This window comes from Pipra filicauda, unplaced genomic scaffold, assembly GCF_003945595.2.
Source record: "Pipra filicauda isolate LSUMZ 115617 unplaced genomic scaffold, ASM394559v2 scaffold72_size3293161_pilon, whole genome shotgun sequence".
In the NCBI taxonomy this organism is placed as follows: Eukaryota; Metazoa; Chordata; class Aves; order Passeriformes; family Pipridae; genus Pipra; species Pipra filicauda.
The window spans coordinates 1,522,540-1,545,745 of NW_024104898.1; the positions used below are offsets into that span (position 1 = coordinate 1,522,540).

General features: G+C 43.6%; 1 protein-coding gene across 1 annotated transcript; it reads right to left on the reverse strand.

The window, feature by feature from the left end:
• Positions 1–231: 231 nt before the first annotated feature.
• MRPS18A (mitochondrial ribosomal protein S18A) lies at positions 232–23,188 on the reverse strand. The gene is made up of 6 exons (XM_027735056.2): positions 23,074–23,188; positions 22,875–22,906; positions 19,443–19,547; positions 10,658–10,781; positions 9,773–9,839; positions 232–971 (listed from the first exon to the last, which is right to left on the reverse strand). The coding sequence occupies exons 1-6, from the start codon at positions 23,171–23,173 to the stop codon at positions 827–829; spliced, it is 573 nt and encodes a 190-aa protein (XP_027590857.1). The 5' UTR covers positions 23,174–23,188; the 3' UTR covers positions 232–826.
• Positions 23,189–23,206: the final 18 nt, after the last annotated feature.

Here is a 23,206-nt window from a genome sequence, read left to right on the forward strand (position 1 = left end):
TGACCCTGATAAATTTAATGAGCCTTTCATACCAGGCCCATAAGCAGCAGTGGACAGTAGGTGGAAGGTGCATATGTGTACTATACAGAGAGAGAAACGGTGCCACCTTTTATTACAAGATGGACGATAAGGCACATCTATCAACTCCCAAGCTATCCTAGGAAGCAACCATATCACTGACATGGAAGACTTATGACAAATGTATTTGCAAAGTAGAAAAAACAGGCCAAGTCATCAAGGATGTCAACACTGTGTATTTCTCAGATCCAGGAGTGAAGCACAAGCCAGGAATCCTTAAGGGGATACGTAAGACACATATACCTGTCTGCCACGGCCACAGGTGTTCTGCTGCAAATGATGGATAGTACAGATAATAATAATAAAAAAATTAATTTCAGTAGTCATTAACAATTTCTGTTACTGCCAAGGAAACCTAGTGCTGAGGGGACTTTTTCTTCCATCAGCATCACAGCCCAAATTGTGCAAATCTGAGTTGAAACATGTTAATTGGGAAACACCATTCACTGATGGAAAAAGAAGGAAACATCCTTTCCCAAACCCATATGTGGAACATAAACAAAAGCCTTCAGATCCTTTCTGGCTTTGAGGCGAAAGTCTTTGCCCTTTGCTTTCTTCAAATCATTCTGCACTCTGAACTTTGCTTTGATGGATCTTGTATTCTAGAGGAACAAATCACAACTGGACACAATATAGAGTACCAAGGACAATTTTGGAATAAGAAAATTGGAGATATTGACAAACTTGGAAAAATAAAAAAGCAGACCAGTGCAAAACATGTGCTTACTAACTATGCCAGTTCTGGCCACTAGTGGTTTAAAGAGACAGGCTTTCGTGTATATTTTACATTATCCTTCAGCAAAGGGTGTCCGATTGGAAAGGGCTTTTTGCACCACTTAGGGCCCCTCTTCCAGATGGGCTTTGCAGATCTGATGGACCAGCGGGTCAGGTACCTGTCAAAACAACACAAACATGTTTCAGTTGGAGACTGATCACTGAGAAAAGGTTTCAACTGAAGCAGAAGCAGGCACTGTAGCCTTTGCCTCCCCACATGCCTATTTATAAAAGGAATAAGCATGAGCAGAGCTCTCTTAATTCAGAAGGGACTACTGGAAAGCAATTTTTGTTTGTTTTGGAATTTCTAAGCTCACCTCTGTACTGAACCCACTGGCACCTGCTTGACTTTCAGTCTCACAAAGCAAATCAGGTGTAGTCTCCAGGCTGCTGGCAAGTTGTCCACCTGCAGCTAAACTGGAGTGCCAAATCCCATCATTGCAACTAAGTCCAAGATTAAATGCATTCAACCTCTAGGGGAAGTGTTATTTCAACAGCTGGTCTCAACAAGGTAAACTAATTACAAAGGCTAAATGCTGTGAGAAATAAAGTCTTTAAAAAGGGATTAATTTACTTTTGGGGGATAATTGGTTATTTCTTATGCATGGAATGGATTTCTGTCCTAGTCTTGTATTTTCATATGTCCAAATTTGCTCTAGTGTTCTCTGTACAACAGTATTGTTGCAGCTTGCTGGTGCAGGAAGTCAACACCTACAGTGTAAGAGGTATTAGAATGGAATTATCATCACAACTACAAATCTCTGTGAAGAGTAATGTCTGGCAAATATCCTCTGTTTTTTACCATTTGAAGTTTTAGACCTGGCTTTGCAAACAGGCAGGGGATTTCAGATCCAGAATCAGTTACTGGAAATCTTACCCTGTGACTGGGTGGCCTGGAGTTTTGTTAGGCTTTAAATCTTTTGCTACCAGTAGAGAGGGGAACAGAGGTCCTTAGAGAAAGAGGAGTCTTTTCAGACAATAAAGATCCAAAGTAAAACCCTAGCATAATCTGCACAAACAATGCTCCAACAAATTAGAATTTGGAACAGACTGATAAACTTTGTCCAGAGATGTTTGCATGCCTCTGTTGAGTAATCCCATGGTCTTAATGTAACCTCAATCAGTCATCCTCTCCCCAAACAGCTTTGTTACCTTTTATTTGCATTGTGCAAATTTGAGATATTAAGAACTTTGGATAGAGACTATGTAATGCATTTGTTTGAAGGTATTTGGGACATTCCTAAGAACTACAAAGAAAGCTTGCTATGCCAGGCAGCTACAGAGTATGTAACAGCCCATCTTCCTAGCCCTTTTATTCCTCAGCACTCCCAAACAGCACAAACTGAAAAATTAATCACATGTGGAGATTCCTGCCTCTGAAATGAAGCCACTTCCAAGATGCTTTGCTTTTGCTTTGAGGAGTTTACCATAGTTAAAACACGTAGACGCAACAGCAGGAGGGGTCTGGGTGACGACACAGAGCAAGATCCAACTACTTCTTCTCCTATTTGTGCCTTCAATTAGTCCCTTTTGACCTGTAATGCTATGCTCATGCATTAGTGGAATCCCTTACATAACAACTTTGGGACAGGAAGTAGGAGAGAGTCTCCTGTCTCTAATTTCACATGCAAGGAGAGTTCAGAGAGACCAAACGCAGGTCCCTAGTTCGGAATCTGGCAAAGAACCACAGCAAGGCAACTCCTCTGGGAGAAGCTGTGGGGGTGTTAGATGGGCACATGGGCTAGGTCCTTCTTTTCATATTCCCCGTGCTGCAGGGGGACAGCTGTAGCACAAGTTTTGGTATTGCAAGACTGCACTTACAGCAAAGGAGGAAAAAAAAATCCCAAACTGTTTTAATGCATCAGTGTGCCAAGTGCAGTTCTGGTCACGTGTCCACATGATTACGGGAAAGTGTTCCCGTGATAATAAATGATCTCACTGGGAGAGAAGTGAATGTGTGAATGTGAGATACACATCAATGCTGTGTGCAGGTTTAGACAGACAGTGGCTTTTTAAGAAATCCCTCTGTTTCTGTGTGGGGGCTGGAAGTGCACACCCCAATTCTGCATAGGAAGGAGGATTTAGTAATGGCCTGATTTTAAAGCTTTTGTTATTTCTCTTTTGAGCAGGTCTAATCCAGCCCTCTGGTCCAGGCTTTTGGCTTCCTTTGGGGACTGCAGGCTGGGGCTTTTCATTGTTAACTGAAACAGACATTTGGACGCTTTCCCTTCCTGGAGCACATTTGGTTTTAGGGCTTTTAATACTTGCTTTGTCCCAAACTCAAACTTGTCCTATTTTGTTTGCTGGCTTTTTTTTTTTTTTTTTTTTTTTTTTTTTTTTTTTTTTTTTTTTTTTTTTTTTTTTTTTTTTTTTTTTTTACCTTGATTCAGCAGTGCAAAAGCCTGATCCCTGGGAGCAGTCAGTCTACAAGTTCCTGTTCCTCTCTGACTAACTCCAGTTCCTACTGTCTCACACAGGTTTTTTTTTTCCACAGAGTAAAAACAATCCACAAAACTCACATACGAGAGCTTCAAAGGCCAGCACATGGGACTTTTTTGCAAACTCTGCCATCCATGTAAGGTAGCGTACCCCCTTTTCTAGCCAAGTCTCCCAACTTTTCATTGTATCCGACAACATGATTTGTCTTGGGGAGTTTTTATAACCACCTACAAAAACACATTGATGGATGGCCTGAGGATTGTCAGGACAGACCCTCCACGTGGATGCCAAATGCAGCTGGTCCGCTGTCTCCTAAACCCGTTAGCTCGGTGTGCAGAGCTCCCACTCTGGGCGCAGGGGGACAGAACTGCCAGTTTTGGGAATGGTGACTCACCTCAGGGCTCTGCTTGCCCCTGAGTATGGTAGAGTCCTGAGCAACAACAAGAATCCCTACACTCCAGCTGCAAAAATAAGTAGTTTGGATGAAGTGTGATGGAAATCCTGGTGGGATTTCCCTGATGGGAAAAGGCAAGATATAAGCAGGATGGAAACAACTGTGGTTAGTCTCCTACAGTCATTCTAATAGCCTAAAATCTCTGTAGCATGTGGAAGTCTGTTTCCATGGATTTTATTTAGTGGGCAGGAGGGCCCCAAAGTCTTCCCCCTTGGAGGCTGCTACTTAACTCCCAGGAGTAGGCACAGGGCTTCCATGTTCTGGGTAATGGAAATGGGGCAACCGCAGTCCTGCACACAGCCCAAGCAAAGGCCATGTTGGTGCAGTTCAAGGCTGAACTTCTGAACCCTCACTGAACTTTTTCAATATGGCTTTTGTTTGGATTAAGAGCAGAAGGCAGAGGGCTACAGACTGCAGGAAGCACTCGATCAAAGTGCTGGCGAGACTGCCTCTTCCCTGCCACATCCCTTCCCACGACACCTCTTGGCTTTGCTCACCTGCAACCTTTCTGGCTCTTTGCTTTTGAATTCACATGCTATGCACAACACAGTTTCCACGCAGATGAGAGAAACCACATGCTGCTGGAGTAAAATGCTGATAGCAGTGAAACCAGATTCTGCTCCTAGGGATGAGAGGTGTCCACAGAGCCTGAGAACCTTGTAATTCATGAGGAATTCACATGGAACCTGCTTCTTTCCTAACACACAGCAACTCCTCCAGCTTAGGTGATGGAGGAGGGATTAACTTGGATATTACCTGTGCCAAGTTATGCTCTTCCACCAGGAAATTGAAAATGGAGTGGCAGCTGAGTACTCAAAATCAAGTACTCCATAATCTTACAGCACCTCTTGCTGACAGAGCTGAGACTCAGGGAGCCTGTGAAATCCCCTAGTCCTTTTGGAAAGGGTGTGTACAACAACTTTAGAGTGTTGTGCTTTAATCAATATTTTGGACCTGCCAGAAGAAAAAGAGTGCTATATTCACATTAAGAGAGCATCTAGATACTGTCTTGAATTCAGGGACTGTTCTGGATTGAGTGTTAGTCCACATTATCTACGTGACAACCTCCACGGTGAAAAGAAAATCACTGAGCTATTCAGGTTTCCATTACTTAAAGGAAGAAGTTTGACCTACAGCTGAGCTTGGCTGTTTCCCAATTGGTTCTAGTGTGTGGTGTCCTGCACACACAAGACTCTGGAGTATGAGAACAGTCTGTCACCCTGCACAGTGCTGGTGAGATCACTGAGAACTCCCTCAGCCTCTTGGGCTAGTGAAAATATTTTGTTGCTGCAGCACTTAACTGGAACATATCAGGCTGGAGCATGAATGGATGCAGAAGTAACAGCAGGAGTTATGAAGGGGAGAATTGAGGCTGAGGATGAGGGGTCAATCCTTGGCAAGACAAATTTGCTTGTGGAACCATCCCTTGGAAAACAGTGAAAACCCAGTACTGCAGAGAAATCTAGGGCATGCAGAAGGGAATGTCCAAAGTTCCTACAATTGAGACAATAAAACCACTTCAGAAAATAGAACGGGAATTATGCTTTTTGGAAAACATCATTCAGTAAGCACCAGAAGAGCACCTTCTTGAGAGGAAGAGGGGTTCTGTATGATAAATCCACACTTCACAACACTAAATCAATGACAGGTCAGCATGCGTGACCCTTGTTAAAACAAGACAGTTTGCTGATAGTTCCATATGGTGGCATGATACCTTTTAATCCCAGCTAGGTGCTAGCCAGTGCATGCCAGATTTGAAGCAGGCTCACTTTAATCAGGGTGACCATGACATGGGCCAAACATCCTGGCCAAGACAGCCATAAATGCAGCAAATTAATAGCTGAGGAGTAGCTTTTCTGGTGCTTTCTGGTGCTGCATACATTAACACAGCTCCTCAGTCGTTCTTTGTGTACTTCCTTAGCATCTTTGCCCAGGAACCATAGTTCCCCCTGTGCAGATGGCCTGTACGTTGCCTCAGGGACAAATCAATTTTTCATCAGGCTGGTTTGTCCCTCTTTCAGCAACAAATGAAGCTGCTCTCAAAACTACTGACACAGCCCCGGAAGAAGCCTGGCCAAAGGGAGGACCAACCAGAACTTTGCAAGACTGGAGAGAAATGAAAGAGATTGCTCATCCAAATGAAGTATTCTGCCAGACTTCAGCCAAGCAGGGGTTGCTGCTGTGAGTCTACATGCAGTAAGTGAATGCTGAGATCTGTATTACAGTAGAGGTACTGGGCTTTTGACTCCCACTCCAAGTTACATTTCCCATGATGAATCGCCTTCAGTCTCAGGTGGTGTGAGTGGAATCAGTCCTGAAGGTTATCTTAGGCTTTCATCTTGTCCTGGCACTCTAACAGCTGATGCTGCATTCTACTGTCAACAAGACATTCTTCAGCTCAGTGTAACTGCAAGGCAGGCAGTCCCCAGATGGTAGGAATACTCACAGAATTATGTGGGGTAACATCTGGAGCAGACAGTGACTTCTCAGAAGTCCCTCCCTTGCAAAAGTGAAAGATTTCTCAATTCAGAGCAAAGAAACAAACAATGGATTGCTTATGGGGTGGGGCAATGAGAGGAATTTCAGGGGAGAAGGGTGAGCACACAAAAGTACAGGTAAGACTGAGAGAAACACTGCCCTTCAGCAGCACAAAGTTTATTGTCCCAGTCTTGACACAGAATACAACACCTTTACAGTGTTCTATCTATTCTTTTCAACTTGCACTTCCTTATTTTAGAATGGTATAGCAGGAACTGTGTCTTCTGTATGCAAAGCTCTCCTCCATGTGCAATGCAGCTTCTGGTGGCAAGAGAATAAGTGCAGATGAGCGACGGAGAGCAGAAGGGAGGCCATGTGTCTGGGAATGGCCTAAATTCTCAGTATATTAGATACTAGTAGCCACCTGTGAGGACTATCCGTCTCAGTTTGCCACCTTGATCCTAGTTTATCTTCCTCTCTGTTTGCTGGCTTGGTGCTTCATGACTACTTTCTTTTGCCTAAGTAGGACCAGTCTCCTGTAGAGCCAAGGAAGTGATGTCTTTTTTTACCTTTGAGAGCACCAGTGCACAGCACTGGGCAAACTGTTGTTCCAGGATCCCTGGCTCCTTCAGAGATGAGGTAAAAGATTCCTCAAGCAGCTGGTGGCAATTCAACAGTTCCAGCATCTACAGCATGGGCACTTCCATCTGCTTCTAACTGGTGAGAGTTATTCTGGAGGGGGAGGGGTGTAAAGGGCATATTTCAACACCACACACAGAGTAGACACACTAGTGGAGTGAGAAAAAAGCCATCACTGCAGGAAGAGATGGAAAGTGCAAGGGCTGGATAACCTGATGTTAAGGAATGTACATTACCTGTGTTCCTGTCTTGGAAAAGCTTTAACAAGCGGCCTAAGTGTATTATGAGGCCCCTCAGTTTCTCCCTGTTGGCATTCCCAGGGCTACAGCAGCAGTGCAAAACGGCACTGCTACCTCTCATCTAAGCACAGTGGTAAAGATGGCTAGAGCAGCCAATATAGCAATCTCAAAGAGATGAAACTCAAGGATTTGGAAAATACATCACTTAACTGTGTAATAGCTGCTATTACACTATAGCCTACTACAGCTATTCCTATAGCCTACCTGCTATAGTAAGCTCTCTGTAGATCCTGCTGATCCCTTCTTGAACTGGTACTTAAAAATCCAGCAGACACAAACACAATGAAGGAACAAGCTAAGTTCGGTGAGCAGCCTGATATTATGCCAAACAGGTTTAGAGGATGACCCAGTCATGTTCTCATGGCATTGAACAAAGCAGCTTGTTCCACTCCAAAGTCCAAGCCCAATTCTGCCCCTGCTCTTCTCTGTCAGCTCACCTGCATTTGGCAGCACCACAGGTTGGGTGCTTCCCAAGTTTACTACAGACTTACAGGAAGCTTTAGAAACAAGTACAGAAGTAATGACAAGGTAAGCTTGGACAAGTCATTTATGTGGGAAACTTTTGATAAGAGCTCTGGCCTCATTCCCAAAACAAGTACTGGTTGTATGACTTCAGCATGTAGGTACCCTTCAGGCTAGAGGAAGGAAGCAATTTGTAACTCCTGCCTTATGTGGTGCCAGCTGCTGCTCCAGAGAGCAATGAAGGAAATAGAGGTGGGGGTACACACAGTCAAAACTCTTACAGAACTGCAATGGCAAGATTTCACAAGGCTCCAACACAGAGCTTTCCCCTTCCATCTGGCTGAGAAGAATCATGAGGGACGAGGAGAGCACTCCTGAAGTACACCAGCATTCTATCCTGGTTTTTTGACTTGTTTGTTTAGTTTCAGGCTCACCACCAAAACTTTCAGTTTGATTTCTTGATCCTATTCTCTTGTCTCCACCCAGACCCCAAAGCCTGCCTATTTCAATGCTGTTCCATATCCTCTGCAACAGCTCTGCTCTTTTTTTCTAAACTCTGCTTCCACCCCGCTTCCTACATTCCCTCACTGGGAAGAGAAAAACAAGGGTGGTGTAGGGAGGGACTAGCAATACAACAGGAAGAGCTTGGATACTAATTTCCAATTTAAATCCCTTATTTAAGAGGTGTAGCACACCTACTTGCATGTAGAATGTATCCGGAGGTATTAATTCCTTGTTCTCACTAGAAGTCTATGGAACAATTTGTAAGAGTCAGGGAATCAGATGTGGAGTCCAGCAAGTTACTGCACTTACCGTTTCCAGTCTCGGCCTGCTAAGCAGGGTTGCAGTGTGAATGCTAACAAGATAATGTGCTCTACCTCACAGCTACAAGATAGACAACAGCTACTAAAGAATCCCCAAGGCTCATAAGACACAGGAAAGAAGTTATCACAGTTGAAGTATCTGATGGCTACATTATGCAGCATGCCAGCATCTAAGGGACATTTCCAAGAACCTTTCTCAAATCTCCACTGCAGAGAGTCAGACCTGAAGTGCAGGAGTCTCCAGCCATCCTCAGCCCTGCACTCCAAGCTCTTCCAGCAATGGACCCATGGCCTCTGGTAACCCCATGGCTTGCTAATGTGAGGTTCATACACCGCTCTGGCATCCCCATGGAAACAGTGTGAGGTTATAAACAGGGGATTAGCACCTCCAAGTGCCCAGCACAGAGCAGGAGGCAGCCACAGGTTTTCCCTTTGCCCACTAAAGGCCAGGGGCCATTGAGGCTGGGGAGGGGAAAGAGATCCTGTTGCATAGGAAGGGCAGACAGAGGGTGAATTGCTGACTACAGGAAACAGGGATGGGGCAGAAGGCAACAGGCTTGTGATGGGCCCCTGCTGGCTGCTCGGTCCCCCACTCACTGCTGTTTCTCTGCCTGGGCACCCTCCTGCTGCTGTTGGGGGGTTAAAAAGGCTAAGAGAGAAGGCACTGCTCAATCTGGAGAAAAGAAGGTTCAGGTGTGCCTTACCAATGTTCATAGTACCTGAAGGAAGGGTGTAAAGAAGACAGAGGCAGGTGTCAGTGACAGGACAAGAGGAAACAGGCACAAATTGAAATGAGAAATTCTGCTTAAACATAAGAGAACACTGTCCCACTATGAGGGTGGTTCTCTGGAACAAGCTGCCTGGAGAAACTGTGGAAGGTCTATCCTTGGATATACTCAAAACCTGACCGGACATAGTCTTGAGTAACCTGCTCTATGTGACTCTGCTTGAGTCACATAGCTTGGACTAGACAATCTCCAGAGGCCTCTTCCAGCCTCAGCTAATCTGTAGTGCTGTGACTCCATCTCTGTGGTGTCCTCCTGTGACTGTCTTACTGATTGTTAGTGATGAGGAGGTGAGCACGGCTGAGGAAGGGTGGGCAGACCCTAATACGTGCGGCAGTTTTAATCCTGTGTGGATAAATGGTTTGTATGAGATGTGGCTTGTCCTTAAAAGATTGGCTAGAGAATACTGTGACAGATCTTACTTCTCCAAAATGCTATGAGTACTCTTTATAAACCCTGTTGCCTGAGGCATGTTTTACCCCATTTCCTCTTTCAATCTATTCCTGAAAAAAGGAAATGTGGAAAGACAAGACTACTCACCTGTTGAGCTTGGGTCTCTTGTGAATATGCCCTTCAGGAAGTGGAGGCCTGTGGTTTGGCAACAAACCTGAAACAGAAAAAGAAAGGTGTGAGAATATTTTGCAGCGCCTCCTTGCTTCTACAGCATTCAGAAGTCACATTACACCTCGTAAGCCAGGAAACCCAGATTGCTACTGGGACAGCACAGCAAAAGCTCAAGTACAGTAGAAAAGGTATTTTGTCTTTAGTCACTGCTGAACCTGCACCTCAGCAAAGACAAAGCTGGGAGGTTCTGCTGGGTATAGGAAGGAAATACAAACCAAAGACACTGTCACTTGGGCTCACTGCAGAGGATTTTTCAGAGGACATAGGGCACTGGTGTCCAATTAGATTTCATTTCCAGGATGGAAAAATCTGACTATTAACATTCTCAGTCCATTTAACTTGGATACAACTCAGGTACCAGTAATAAAGATCAGCACAATATTCTGACTGTGACAACCTGCGTCCCAGTCCCAGGGAAAAGTAAAAAAGCCGTCACACGGCAGATGGTAGAGTTGTGTGTTACTAAAGGGGTAGGTAAGCTTACACTAAATCACGTCATTTCAGAAGCAGGTGTTTAATCATTAGTTAACAGAGACTGAGCCACTTTCCAGATCTTTCTGCAATGGTAGTTTCAGCTACAGGGATAAACGTCTGCTGCCATGGTAGGAGTCAAGACACACAGTAAGCAGAACAAGTAGTCTCTGCTCCATCACCCTGTCACAGTATTTGGACAATAATGAGTTTGCTGGGTGACTGGACAATGACATCTCACTGAGCTATACCTACTGGGCAGGAGACCCCTCTCAAGGGGTTCTATAGGTACTCCACAGTAAAGGGTTGTCTCAGGTGGGGGCTAGGTACCTGCACGGTGAGCCATCTGCACACAGACAGCAACCTTCTTGTGCTCCTCCAAACAGAGGCCTGTGATCCTTCGTGGCAGCATCCCTCCATCAGAACGGATAAACTGACTCAGCAGCAAGACATCCTGACGGAGGAAGAGAAGGGCAAACCATCAGTGCTACAGCTACCTTAACTGCTGGTACTCAAGGTGTTGTGCTGACCCTTGTGCTGTGTACAGAATTTAAAACAATTCAAAACAAAACAATGATTCTTTCCTATGCATTTTGTCTGCAGCTTGACAACAAGTGGTTTTTGCTTGTTGTCACTTGCTGCCTGCCAGCTTAGCTCAGTAAGGTCACTCAGATGGCTTGAGTCTTCCCCTGACTTCATTAGTGTAAACACATGATGTCAGCTGCAATCCCTGCTCCTTCACTGTTTCACTACTTGCTCCAAGATTCTTGCTAAGATAATGCGTCCTAGGTACTCAGGCACAGTTACACAAGACCCACAGGTGGACACTGTTTACACAACTTGAAATGCCATCACAGCTGCTATCCTAAAGGTCACAGATACGTTAGACCACTTCTGGTCCCCTCTTTGTTCCCTCAAAGCAGGACTGTTCTCTGCTATCTACTCCTCAAACTTCTATCGAGTTTCCCATAGTGGAACTTCCCTCACGTCTCTCTGGAAGGGTGCAGAGCAGGGCAATGATCCAATATCTTGCATGAGGAAGCTTTTTGTAAAAAAAGAATGTGTGCTGATGAGAAAGGCCTAATAGGATAAATTGCTGCCTTCAGTCCTTCAACTGTGTGTGCATCTTAATAAGATGGGGCTGTGACAGCCATGCTGGATGGAAGGAGCACTCAAAGCATGCTGAGGGTTCATCTGTGATTCAAGAACCATTCAGACTACACTGCTGTTGACCTTTCCAATTCCTTCATTCATGGCTAGGCTTTGCGAATGAAGATTTGGGAAGGACTCTACCCACACTTGCTGCAAGTGCGCTGGTGGCTAAAAAGGCCAATGTGAGATAGACAAGCCCGGTTGCAAAAGGCACAGCAGAAGGACTCCTTGGGTGGTATCGACAAGACACGGTTCTTTCTACGTTGTCTTTTCTCCTCGTTGTCTTTTCTCCTCGAGAGTGATCCTGCGTGCTTTCTCAAAAGAAGCAGCAGTGTTATAGATAGTGTGCCTCCAGACCTCCCGATTGGAGGCCAGAGTAGACCAATGATCTAGAAATGTAAAGCATTCTTAATAAAAACAAAATTAAAGGGATCTCTAGGATCAGATAGTATCACAGGGCTGGAATGACAAACATTTAAACACAGCAGCACCAGCTGTTGCACGAGTGTCCCATTAACTGTACACAGTACAACAGCCCAGGATTCAGATATGTGCTCTCCATTTCCACACACAGCACCAGTGCAAAGGTACCTCTCAGGCCAATATAAGAAGGCCCCCTTGACATCCTGATGTCAGCATAAGTTGTCCCAAAGGGCCTCTGGAGACTCTCTGCTTGTTTTTTCCCCTTCTGTCGACAGACTTGTTGCTGGTGAGAGTTTACTTCTCCATCGCTGCTGTAAATATGTTCATAGTTGAGGCAGCAGAACCATGCAGAGGCTGCCTGCAGTCTGAGGGGACCTGCCACTGAGCACTCAGACAGAATAAGATTTCAAATGAGGCATGTCAGAACTCTACACCCCCCTGTCTAGGGCAACAGGCAAGAACAAAGAGTACTTGTTGCTTTTCACGTTGGGTGAGCCTGTTCACAGACTCACAGACCTGCTCTCACCCCCCATCTTTGCTCTTTTACAAAGAGCTCCCTGGAGCATTCCTAGCTTCATTTACTGCCCTTGCAAAAGCAAACAATCACAAGTGAATATAAAATGAGTATTCAGAAATCTAGCTAACTAGGAATTATTCATCCACCTCCACAGCATCAGACCACCTCAGCTGTGAAGGGGGCTGCTGGAATTTAGGATGGCCTTCTGGTAATGGCCAATTCTGACAGATGCTGTCATAGAATCATAGAATTGTTTGAGTTGGAAGGGACCTTAGAGATCATCGAGTTCCACCCCCCTGCCATGGGCAGGAACACCTTCCACTAGACCAGGTTGGTCCAAGCCCCATGCAACATGGCCTTGAATACTTTGAGGGATGGGGCATCCACAGCTTCTCTGGGCAACCTATTCCAGTGCCTCACCAACCTCACAGTAAAGAATTTCTTCTTGACATCTAAATCTCCCCTCCTTCAGTTTGAAGCCATTCCACCTTCTCCTATCACTACATGCCCTTGCAAATAGTCTGTCTCTGTTTTTCTTGTAGGCTCCCTTCAGGCACTGGAAGGACACAATTAGGTCACCCTGAAGCCTTCTCCTCTCCAGACTGAACAATCCCAGTTTTCTCAGCCTTTTCTCACAGGAGAGGTGCTCCATCCTTCTAATCATGCTGGTGTTCCTCCTGTGGACTGACTCAAAAGGTTGATGTCTTTCCTGTGCTAGGGACCCCAGAGCTGGATGCAGTGCTCCAGGTGGTGTCTCACAGAAGAAAGGTAGAGGGGCAGAATCACCTTCCTCCACCTGCTGGCCACACTACCTTTGATGCAGCCCAGGACAAAATTGGCTTTCTGGGCTGTGCACACACATTGCCAGCTCATGTCCAGCCTCTCATCCACCAGCACCCCTGATTCCCTCTTGGCAGGGCTGTTCTCAATCTGTTCATTCCCCAGCCTGTACTGATACCAGAGGTTGCCCTGACCCAGGCGCAGCACCTTACTCTTATTAAACCTCATGAGTTTCCCATGGCCCCCTTCTTGAGCTTGTCCATGTCCCTCCACATGGCATCCTGTCCTTCAGGTGTGTGAGCTGCACCACTCAGCTTGGTGTCATCTTCAGGCTTGCTGAGGGTGAACTCGATCCCTTTGTCTATGTCATTAATGAAGGTATTAAATAGCACTGGTCCTAGTATGGACCCCTGAGGGACGCCACTTGACACCGATGTCCATCAGACTCTGAGCAGCTGACTACTACCTTCTGGATGCGACGGTCCAACCAACTCCTTATCCATCTAACAGTCCACCTATCAAATCTATCTCTCTCCAATTTAGAGAGAAGGATGTTGTGGGGGACAGCGTCAAAGGCTTTACAGAAGTCCAGATAAATGAAATCTGTAACCCTTCCCTTGTCCAGTGATGGGAGTCACTCCATCATAGAAAGCCACCAGGTTGGTCAGGCAGGACTTGCCCTTGGTGAAGCCCTGCTGGCTGTCTTGAATCACCCCCCTGTCCTCCATGTGCCTTAGCACAACTTATAGGAGGATCTGTTCCATGACCTTCCTAGGGTGAGCCTGACAGGTAGTAGTTCCCAGGGTTATCCTTTCAATCCTTTTTAAGACGGATATAACGTTTCCCTTTTTATAGTCACTTGGGACAATTGTTGCATTACAAGTGTTACAGACACGATTTAGAGGGGTTTTGTTTGTTTTGGTTTTTGATTTGTTTTGTCCTTCCCCCCTCCCCTCACTAATACCATCATGACACAGAATTTCCCTCTTCCCTCACCTGGCTTCCTTTCTACTTCTACTTGTTTACAGTGAAATGTGTTCAGGCTGATTTTCAGATCTAGCTCCTTTGAAAACAATGGTGCATTATGAAGGCTCACTGACATTTAGATCCTGACTTTAGTGTCTCACTGACATCAAATGACTTATCGGGCACCCTACAGAGTGATGCTGTATCCAAAGAATGAGAAAAGCACAGCTGAGCAACAAGCAAAAAGCTCCTGGGAGGCTGTCGATGGTTAAAATGGAAGTGGAGTGTCCTCAGGCCAGCTGACACATGGCCTTGCCAAGGAGAACAGTAACCAGGGAACCAGATGGTGCCAGCTGCATTGGTAGAAACTGGATAGAGGCCAGGCAAACAGTCCAAGGTCTCTGACTTTCAACCACTCCTGAAATACACTGGATTGGATTCAGGAAACCAGGGCAAAACTTCATTCCCTTTTTTGCTCTTTTTCAGCCACCTGGTTCTTCAAATGACCAACAGCTCAATTTGCCATTTAGGACATACTACTTCCCTGAATGAAAAACGGATGTTCAGCTCCAAGTGCCTAGAAAGAAAAAAACTTGCTAGACTTTGCTACTAGCCTGCTGCATTACTCTGTGGAGAGGAGGCAAAAAGGAGCTAATGGCAAGTCGGAGGCAGTTCCAGTTTTCGCACTCCTGAAAGCCTAAGTAGGCCACAGGCTCTTGTGAAGGGCGTGTGTGTGGTCCAAGTGATTTCTCAATATTACTACCACACCTCATGGAGTCACAGGCTTGTTATCAAGTGTTTCCATGCAAAGGGGAGAGGTGGGAAGCAAAGGGAGATAGTCTTTCCTTTTCTCTCTGTGGGAGAAAAAAAAATCAAGAAAATCTGTTCTCTGTTATCATCTCTGACCAACACTGTCACCAACTGACCAACACCCTGGCGTGGCAGTCATTTCTTGACTGAAGTCATCTATGTCCCACATGCTACAGCTCCAAATCACACTCACACCACTTGGCTTAAAATGCTGCACACTTGACCGAAGGTTTGTCCATTTCTGAAGATCCCCACAGTTATCAGGCCAGGTGCTCTCCCAAAGTACTAGCACAGATGTATCTTACCACTGGGAGAAAGTACACAGGTACAGCCAACTTCACTGGGCAGCTGTGGAGGGAAGTGAACAAATATGTGGAGCGGTCAAAGAAAAAAATGTCTGGCAAGTTCTCATGGTGCCGTCATGTTCCATGAAAATCACATTTTGTGCTAGTGGACAGCCAAGCCTGTAACCACAGATTTGCTTTAATCACTGGACAGCTTCCATGAGGCTGGACTCAGATTCCCACCCCTGTGATCTGCAGCATTTGATGAAAACAACTTGGATTGAATTAATAATAGGCTAATAGGCAAAGCTTAAAGTTTGGTTTCCTCTAATTGTTGCCAAAGCAAGATGACATATTTACTGCCTACTCAAACTAATGATGTCTGAAGTGGATAAGGGGGGAAATGAAAAACAAGTTTAGCCTTCACTTCTAACAGGACAAACTTGCTAAATGGAATGCTATATACTGCATGTTCTTGTGAATGGATGGCAACCAAAATGCAACGCATCTCTGCATTTCAGTGTCTGCAGACACTTTGAAAAGCAGGATCCTTGACTGCTTATATGCGATTTATTAAAACCTTAATTTACCATGAGAACAGTTCTGTCTGTGCAGACAAATTACTACTGGGCTGTACTGGACAAGTCCAGCAGTCATTATTTCCAGTTATACAAGTCTAGTTTTGCCTTTCTCTTTTACTCCTGGGAGCTGTACACCATTCTCCAGGCATTTCAAAACCGGATGGCAGTTTTCAATCCAGTTGCATCCTTATAATGACCAAAATAATTTTTTTATCTCCAATGGATGTGAAAAAAAAATCAACTGAGATCTCACTTTCACTGGACGGACACACACAGACCACAAACTGTGGGAATTTATATCTTAAGCTCTGTTATCCTGAGCCACAGGAGAGGCTTAGGATTGAACTGGCAAAGACAACTGCAGCCCTCCACACCACAGCTGAGGCAGGTTGGAATCATGACCTGCTAGTGCTCACAATGCCTGTTCAGTTGATTAATAACTTTGGAGACACTGGTCCCCCAGTTCTCTGACAGCCAGAGTAACTCATTATGCCACTACTTTAGACTGTGCTAGTTGCACATGACAAAAGGAAAGTCCTGTGAGGTCATATTACTCAGCTCCCTCAGGGGCTAATTCAACACTTCCCTTTTCATAGTGCCTCATTCAGTCCAATTACAAGCGTCTCAAGCAAAAAAGCTCACACTTTCCCTTCTGTGCAACCGACTGATCTCAGTTTATCAATCTCAAAGGAACCACTGTGATCCATCCATTCTGATCTCTTACCAAGCACAGCTTATAGGTTATGCTCTATGAACTAGGCTATATCTTTAACAAAAATAGCTGTTCTCAATTTACAGACATTTAGGACAATTAACCACCAGTGAGTAAATTGTGCCACTGCTTAACAGCCCACACAGTTAAATGCCTGCACTTTAGTATTTAAGCATTTCAAGATTCTGCTGCTCATCACTGCTGCAGCAAAGAAAATAGCAGAGACCACTTTAGTGCAGAAAAGGGAGATTTTTATTCACCTTCACATTTAAAATCCTGAAAATCTGTGATCAGTACAAAGCATTCAAAAGCATAAGGGACTTACACAAGCAAAAGAAGTGGTCTACTCCAGAACTGAAATTTCTCCTAGTTCTCACCACCCCCACAGAGGGATGCTTCTAAACATAAGGTAAGAAACTTCTACAGTTACAAAATACTAGTTCACACTGCTCTCTTTAGTTTTTTGTCCAGGTTCTCCTCTGCTCTACTGGAGTAGTACTGGATAATATATACACTAGATGCATATGCATTCAAAAATTGTATGACAGCTGAGATGGACATGTTCCTAGATTGTCTCTCAGGACCACAATTTCTTAGAAATGATCCTAGCAATGATTCACAAGACTCTGGCTGCAGGATTTCTCCTCACATTTGGTTTTCTGTTGCCTCCATACTGAGCAGTAAGAATCAGGATCTAAGAATCAAAGTGAAGTGTGGAAGAAAACTTGTAACCTTAGTTCACTCTACAAACACACGTAAAACTCATGTTTTACTGTGTCTGTTGGGACCCATTTCTAATCCTGGAATTCAGACTCTACAGCATCACATTGTCTAAAACCGCTTCTTTGGTTCTTGATGGCACGATTATCTCTACATGCAACAGTCTTCTACCACATACAGCACTAGAAACTGAGTCTATATATTAATTTCCAAGTTTAATCCACTGCCACAGCTCATTTTACCCCTGAACATCAGTTTATAGTTTTCTTGAGTTGTTAATATGTGGTTCATGGAATGCTTTCTGTAAATCTCTAGTTTAATGATGCTGTTGACTTCTTGCATACAAAAGTCACGTAGCTGCAGTAACCTTAACAAAGTATTTTCCAGTGTGATGGGTTGGTTTTGATTACACCACCATTCAGCAAACATGAAGAAGAAATGAGTTCCAAGAAAATGCTGTGTTCAAACATGGGCGACATAAAATAAACACAATCTTTTTTGTAGTACTTTCCAAACCTTAACGGTATTTGCCATTTAACCTAATTTATTATAATCTGCAAATTCATTGTGTTTTAAGTTTCCCGGGTTGCTGAGAAACCAGACCAGAGAACACTAAATACTCTCCTGCTCACAACTAATTTCCCTGTTTAACATTGCACCCAGCCTGAGTCAAAATCACTGACAATACTCAGATCCTAAAGCCTTGATTTCTGCAACACAGGCTTTTAAAGATACTAAACATATTTCATTTACATCTCATATCTGCTGTTTCACCTGTCTGGAGCAATTGTAAGTATTTTGTCTGGCACTTATTGCTGTACTCATGTTCTTCATAACTCATGAGTCATAATTAGTCCTGTTCAATCCATTATTTGTTTTTACTCCTAGCTGATACCATTTTACTTGGAATTTGCAACATTTTATTTACCAACTGGTAATCATCGGCATCATTCTCCTTCCTCTTTCAACTACTTATTATTTTGCTTGCTATTTTCAAACCATTTGGTGATTCCTTAGGATTTTTTTTTCATGCTTTAAAAAAAATCCTGTGAGTGAAGTAATATATTTGTTAGTAATTCCTTTAAGATCCTTCAAGATCTTGGGGCAACATGCAATCCAGACCTGTTGGTCTGTACCTAATTCAATGCTTAAGTAATTTCTACACCTGTTTTTTCCTGTTGTTTTACATTTTCAACATTGCCGTTACTACACAGATATTAAAACATGATTTTTCTTTTCTGTGTGTGCACTAGGACTACATGCTTAGTCTTTCTGCAACAAATGTGGCTTTCAGTCCCCTTCTCTCATTAATGGAATTTCTTTCTCACAAACATTTCTTTTCCTCCAATGTATTTATATCTCTCTAATCCTATTGACATTAACTTATTCTGAGTTTTTTTAGTTTGCAAGGGGGGAACTTAGTCCCTTTGTAAACTCTGTGTTTGAATGACCTCTTGTAAAGTTACATTCTGCATCTTCTATCTCATGCTTCTTATTCTAAAGTGTTCTTAACTGTTGTACTTCTGTTTTAAAGTACTACAGGATTTTCTTCCCATAGTCTAGATTTAGTGTTAGTTATCCCCTCATTAGTTAATGAACCTCTCATTAGCATTTCCTGCAAAAAGCTTGAATAAAACCTGTTTTTTCTGTTGCAAGGTATGTAAAAAATGCATGCTCTCCTTTGTACTCATCAACACTTTTAAAGGTTATATGAAACAGTTATTAACTTAGTGGACAATGACCCAATGAGAAATTGTAGTGCTTGAAGTCATATAATTGATCTAGCCAGGTCTTTTGGCCTCTCCGGAGTTAGAACACGCCTGTATCCATTGACTTAATGCTGCATTCCAGTTTGATTCTCCTGGAAGTGCAATGCTGAAAGGCAGCTGGGCACAGAAGAAATATATGGCCTTCCCAGAGCAGATGGCCATTTGTATAATTCCAAATCTATTTGATACGAGCTCATCGGTTTTTTTCCCCAGGAACACCATCAGCCAAGGCAAACGATTACTCCATAGAAAGCTCTTGTTACACCCAAGAGAAGCAGAGATGGAGTTAAGTATTTTTACTGCACCCAGCCAAAGACAAGAGGGGCAGGTTGTGCAGTACGTAGATCTGAGGGCCATCTGATCTAGCTATGAAGTTGGGGGAATTCCTTCATTAAACTTACCACGTAATCGTACTTGTGCTTCAGGTTCCAGCGACAGATGGGACACTGGCCAGAGGGGTTTGGAGGAGTTGGTGCTTCAGCATCCTCTAAAATTTTCCCTTCAATCTAGGAAGAAATTTAAAGGATATAGTGATCAGGCATAGCTTAGACCTCTACCTGCACCTGTGAATAAAGGAATACTTTTCATGAAGCCCGCAATACGTTGATCAGTTCTGTGCAGATGTAAGGAAAAGAGTATCTGCATTCAACTCACTTTTATATAGGTACACCAAGCACTTTGGTACATCTATGCCACAGACTACGGGGAGAAGAACAAATCCAGAGGGCATAGAAAACCCTTTGGTAAATTCTTGTGTAAAGGTTACTAAACATTACCTAGTTGACAGTCAGTGTGAAGTTCTCATATTCACCTGAATTCTGTTTATTGCAGTACTCTTTTGAAACACCATGCCTTGAAGTTGTAGTGATTATAAATCACAAAGAGGGCAAATTCTGAGCAAAAGTTAAATTTAAGAAAGCATTGCTAGGAGACGTCTGTGGAGTTTGTGGTTTTCTTTTTTTTTTTTTTTTACATACACCAATATTTTATCCAGTTTAATTTGCTGGACAATTCTTTTTCGAGACTATAAGATGATCTTTTCTACATCACTACAAAGTGGTGATGTCTAACACTCAAGTTTTCTCACAAGTAACATGCAAAGAGATGTAGAAGGTGTGTAAAGGAAGAACTCGACAAATTTGTTTTTTAAAAGCAGATATGTAGGAATATAGGAATATGAAGTCTATCTACATGTGCACTTGTTTTTTTTTTTTCTTGAGGACTTACTAATAGAAGCAAAAGCTATCTCAAATTGCAGCCAGATGGACAGAAAAACCAATAAAACTAAGCCTTTTTTCTCCAAAATATTGTGCAAGCTTCCTCTGGTCAAATTAAGATTAAATGCAGATTCTGAGCATCAACTGACAGGCTCAAACACTGCAAGCATCAGAGAGTTTGAAAAGAAACCCTGGGTGGAATGCAAGGTTACTTTTAAGAAACCATCAGGTTCTGTGCTGGAAAATCTGGGAAAAGAAAAGCAAGACATTTTCTGTAAGCATGCACAGCAAACTGGCATCCAGCTGAACTGGCAGAACTCTTTCATACTCTGGGGTTGTGCCTTTCTTGTCTGGTGATGGGAAAATGGAAACATAAGTTATTTGTAGTTCAAGCATCTTGCTATCTCAAAGAGGCAGTACTGTCAAATTTTAAGTAAGATTCCTACCTCCCACAAGTAAAACAGTCAGTTTTACAGAAACAAATACCTAACACTATGAATATAAAATGTAGGCCAGTATCTAATTTTTTATTAATCAGTAAAGTTATTTTTTGGGAAGCTGGTGTATTTGGTCTTGATTCTTGCCAGTCTGGCTTCAGATTGTACTTTGACTGTAATTTCATGCTGGAAATGAATACAGATTCAGAATGCTATGTCAAGATCACTGTTTCTTGAGATAACTTCCAGTGTACATGCTTTAGCAATTATTCCCCAATTACTGAGGATTTCAATACTGCTAATTCACTCAGTTGCTATTTTTCTGTTAAACAACTTAAGAGTGCATAAAGAGGCTCTACATTCTCAGTATGCTGATGCAATCCAGATTTCCCTGGGATTCATTCATCTGGTTCATGTCAAAAACTTCCTTCAATACTGATAAAACCAAAGACACATAGAAAGATAAGCACAGAAAGATGGATTCAGGAAATACGAACGGAGAACTGGCAGGATAAATGGAGTGACCAATGGATACACTGAGAAACGTGGTTTCTCAATTTACACTGTTTGTTACAAGACTTTCCTCATCCAGGGGCACTGATGGATCCTAGACTGATGCTAGGATATTACTCAGCAAAAACCTCCAAATCTCCAGGAAGAATTAGTTTTATAGAGGGCTCTGCTAATGTAATGCATACCTTTTTTACAACAAACCTCAGTTAATGTTTTGGGACTTTGAGATTATAATTTACATCTCCTTTGTAAAGGGATGTAAATTATATTAGTGCAAAATACATTGTGTGTGTTGTTGGTGTGCACACTACCCCTTGTTTTGGTTAGAACAACTTCAGGGCATGCTTGCAAGCTCTTCTCTTCAGTTTTCTGGGCAGAGATTAGTTGCCTGGCATTTCAAGGCAAGAAAAAGATACTCTCTATCACACCTAGTATCACACCTTAAACTTGGTTTTTTTGACAGTCTTAAGAGATCTTGTTAACTGCTATATGTTTTAGATATATAATCTCTAATAGAACAAATAACCTGCTCCATGCAGGTTTCAAACATGACAATGTCCACTAATACAAATAAGACAAAACTTCTGAGAAAACACATTTTTGACAAAAATACTTAAGACTTTCAAAGGCATGAACAACCAGGTTTTGTCTGTTTCATTAGCAAGCAAAAAAAGTCCATCCCATTCTTATTATTTATGTATATAGAGATTAGCATTTAGGTGCACTGTCTTCTAACTATTCCCAAATTACTCCTTCTCCACTCTCCTTATTTATATATTTCAAAATATCTGTGTTACCTGTCTCCAGTCAAGGCATAGATTGCTACTGGCATAAATAATGTGAGCAGAATATTGCAATCTCCTTGACAATTCTTTCGATAAAGTGCAATAGATCAGACGATGTTAATTAGGTAAAATTTGAATTCTACTGCTTTAATCTTTTCCTTCTGTCTTAAAGTGTAGCTGAGAAGATGTTCTTCTTCAGCAGTTACTTCAGAACCTCTGTTCTATTTTCAGGGGCTGTTTTCCTTTAGTATTTAAGCCCTTTCTTTGAAAATACCCCTTTCACCAAATATTTTTTCTCACCATGTGTGTTATAAGATGCAAGCTTTGTATCACCTGCAGTCAGTATGGCACACACAGTGGTTACCAAACACAACATAGATCAAAGGCAAGAGATGTGCATGGCACACAGCTGGTACAGAGCCATCCTTCAGTGCCACATCATGTTGCCAGCCCACAATGGAATGACAAAGCCACCATGCCCTCTTTTGTGCCTGTACTCGAGACACTGTCGAGTGTCACCAGTTTAAGAAATGAACCCTCTGAAGAACTGTGGTGTTTTGGGTTCTGAATGCCTCCAGTCAGGGCTTCCAGCTTCACCAGGATTGTAGTGAGGGGTTTGGTGCTCACAGGTGGCTCAGAGTGGAGGCACCTGCCACCAGCAGCAGGGTGACAATCCTGACCTTTGGCAGCCAAATCCTCCATTGCTTACCTGCACTCGCAACGCACCCTACAGCCCTTTTTTTCTTAACTTTGCTAGGGGGGATGGGGAGGGAGGGGGGGTGCGAGCATGGACACACACGGCCACACACATGACTGGAGGCTGAAGGAAGGAGAAGTGACAGCAAAGGCAGCTACTGAGAAAAAGGGGTACAGGGACTTACTGTGGTCGTGTTGCCTTCAGTCACCTCCACAACTAAAAAAAAAAAAAGAGACAGAAGGACACAATGAGAGTCATTCAGCCTGAAAGAAGTAGTATTTGGGGACTGGGAGAAGGCGAATTACAGTGACCGCAACCATCTCTCCGCGACAGCGGCGAGACGGCGGGACAGCGGGGCAGCGTGGGGCCGCCCCCGGACTCACCCTGGCGGAGGGCCCGGGCCGGCGGGGCGGCCCAGCCAGCCCCCCAGAACCCGGCGAAGAGCCGCCTCAACCCCCCGCACAGCAGGCTGGACGCCGCCATCTTGCCGCCGCCGGCGCTGCCGTCACTCCGCTT

Excerpts from the sequence above, each read along its gene's own strand:
- MRPS18A (XM_027735056.2), bottom strand. The coding sequence starts at position 23,173 with ATGGCGGCGTCCAGCCTGCTGTGCGGGGGGTTGAGGCGGCTCTTCGCC. Across the intron at positions 22,907-23,073 it reads GGCCCGGGCCCTCCGCCAGG|TTGTGGAGGTGACTGAAGGC; the intron begins GTGAGTCCGGGG and ends TTTTTTTTTTAG. Across the intron at positions 9,840-10,657 it reads GCAGATGGCTCACCGTGCAG|GTTTGTTGCCAAACCACAGG; the intron begins GTACCTAGCCCC and ends TTTCTGTTTCAG.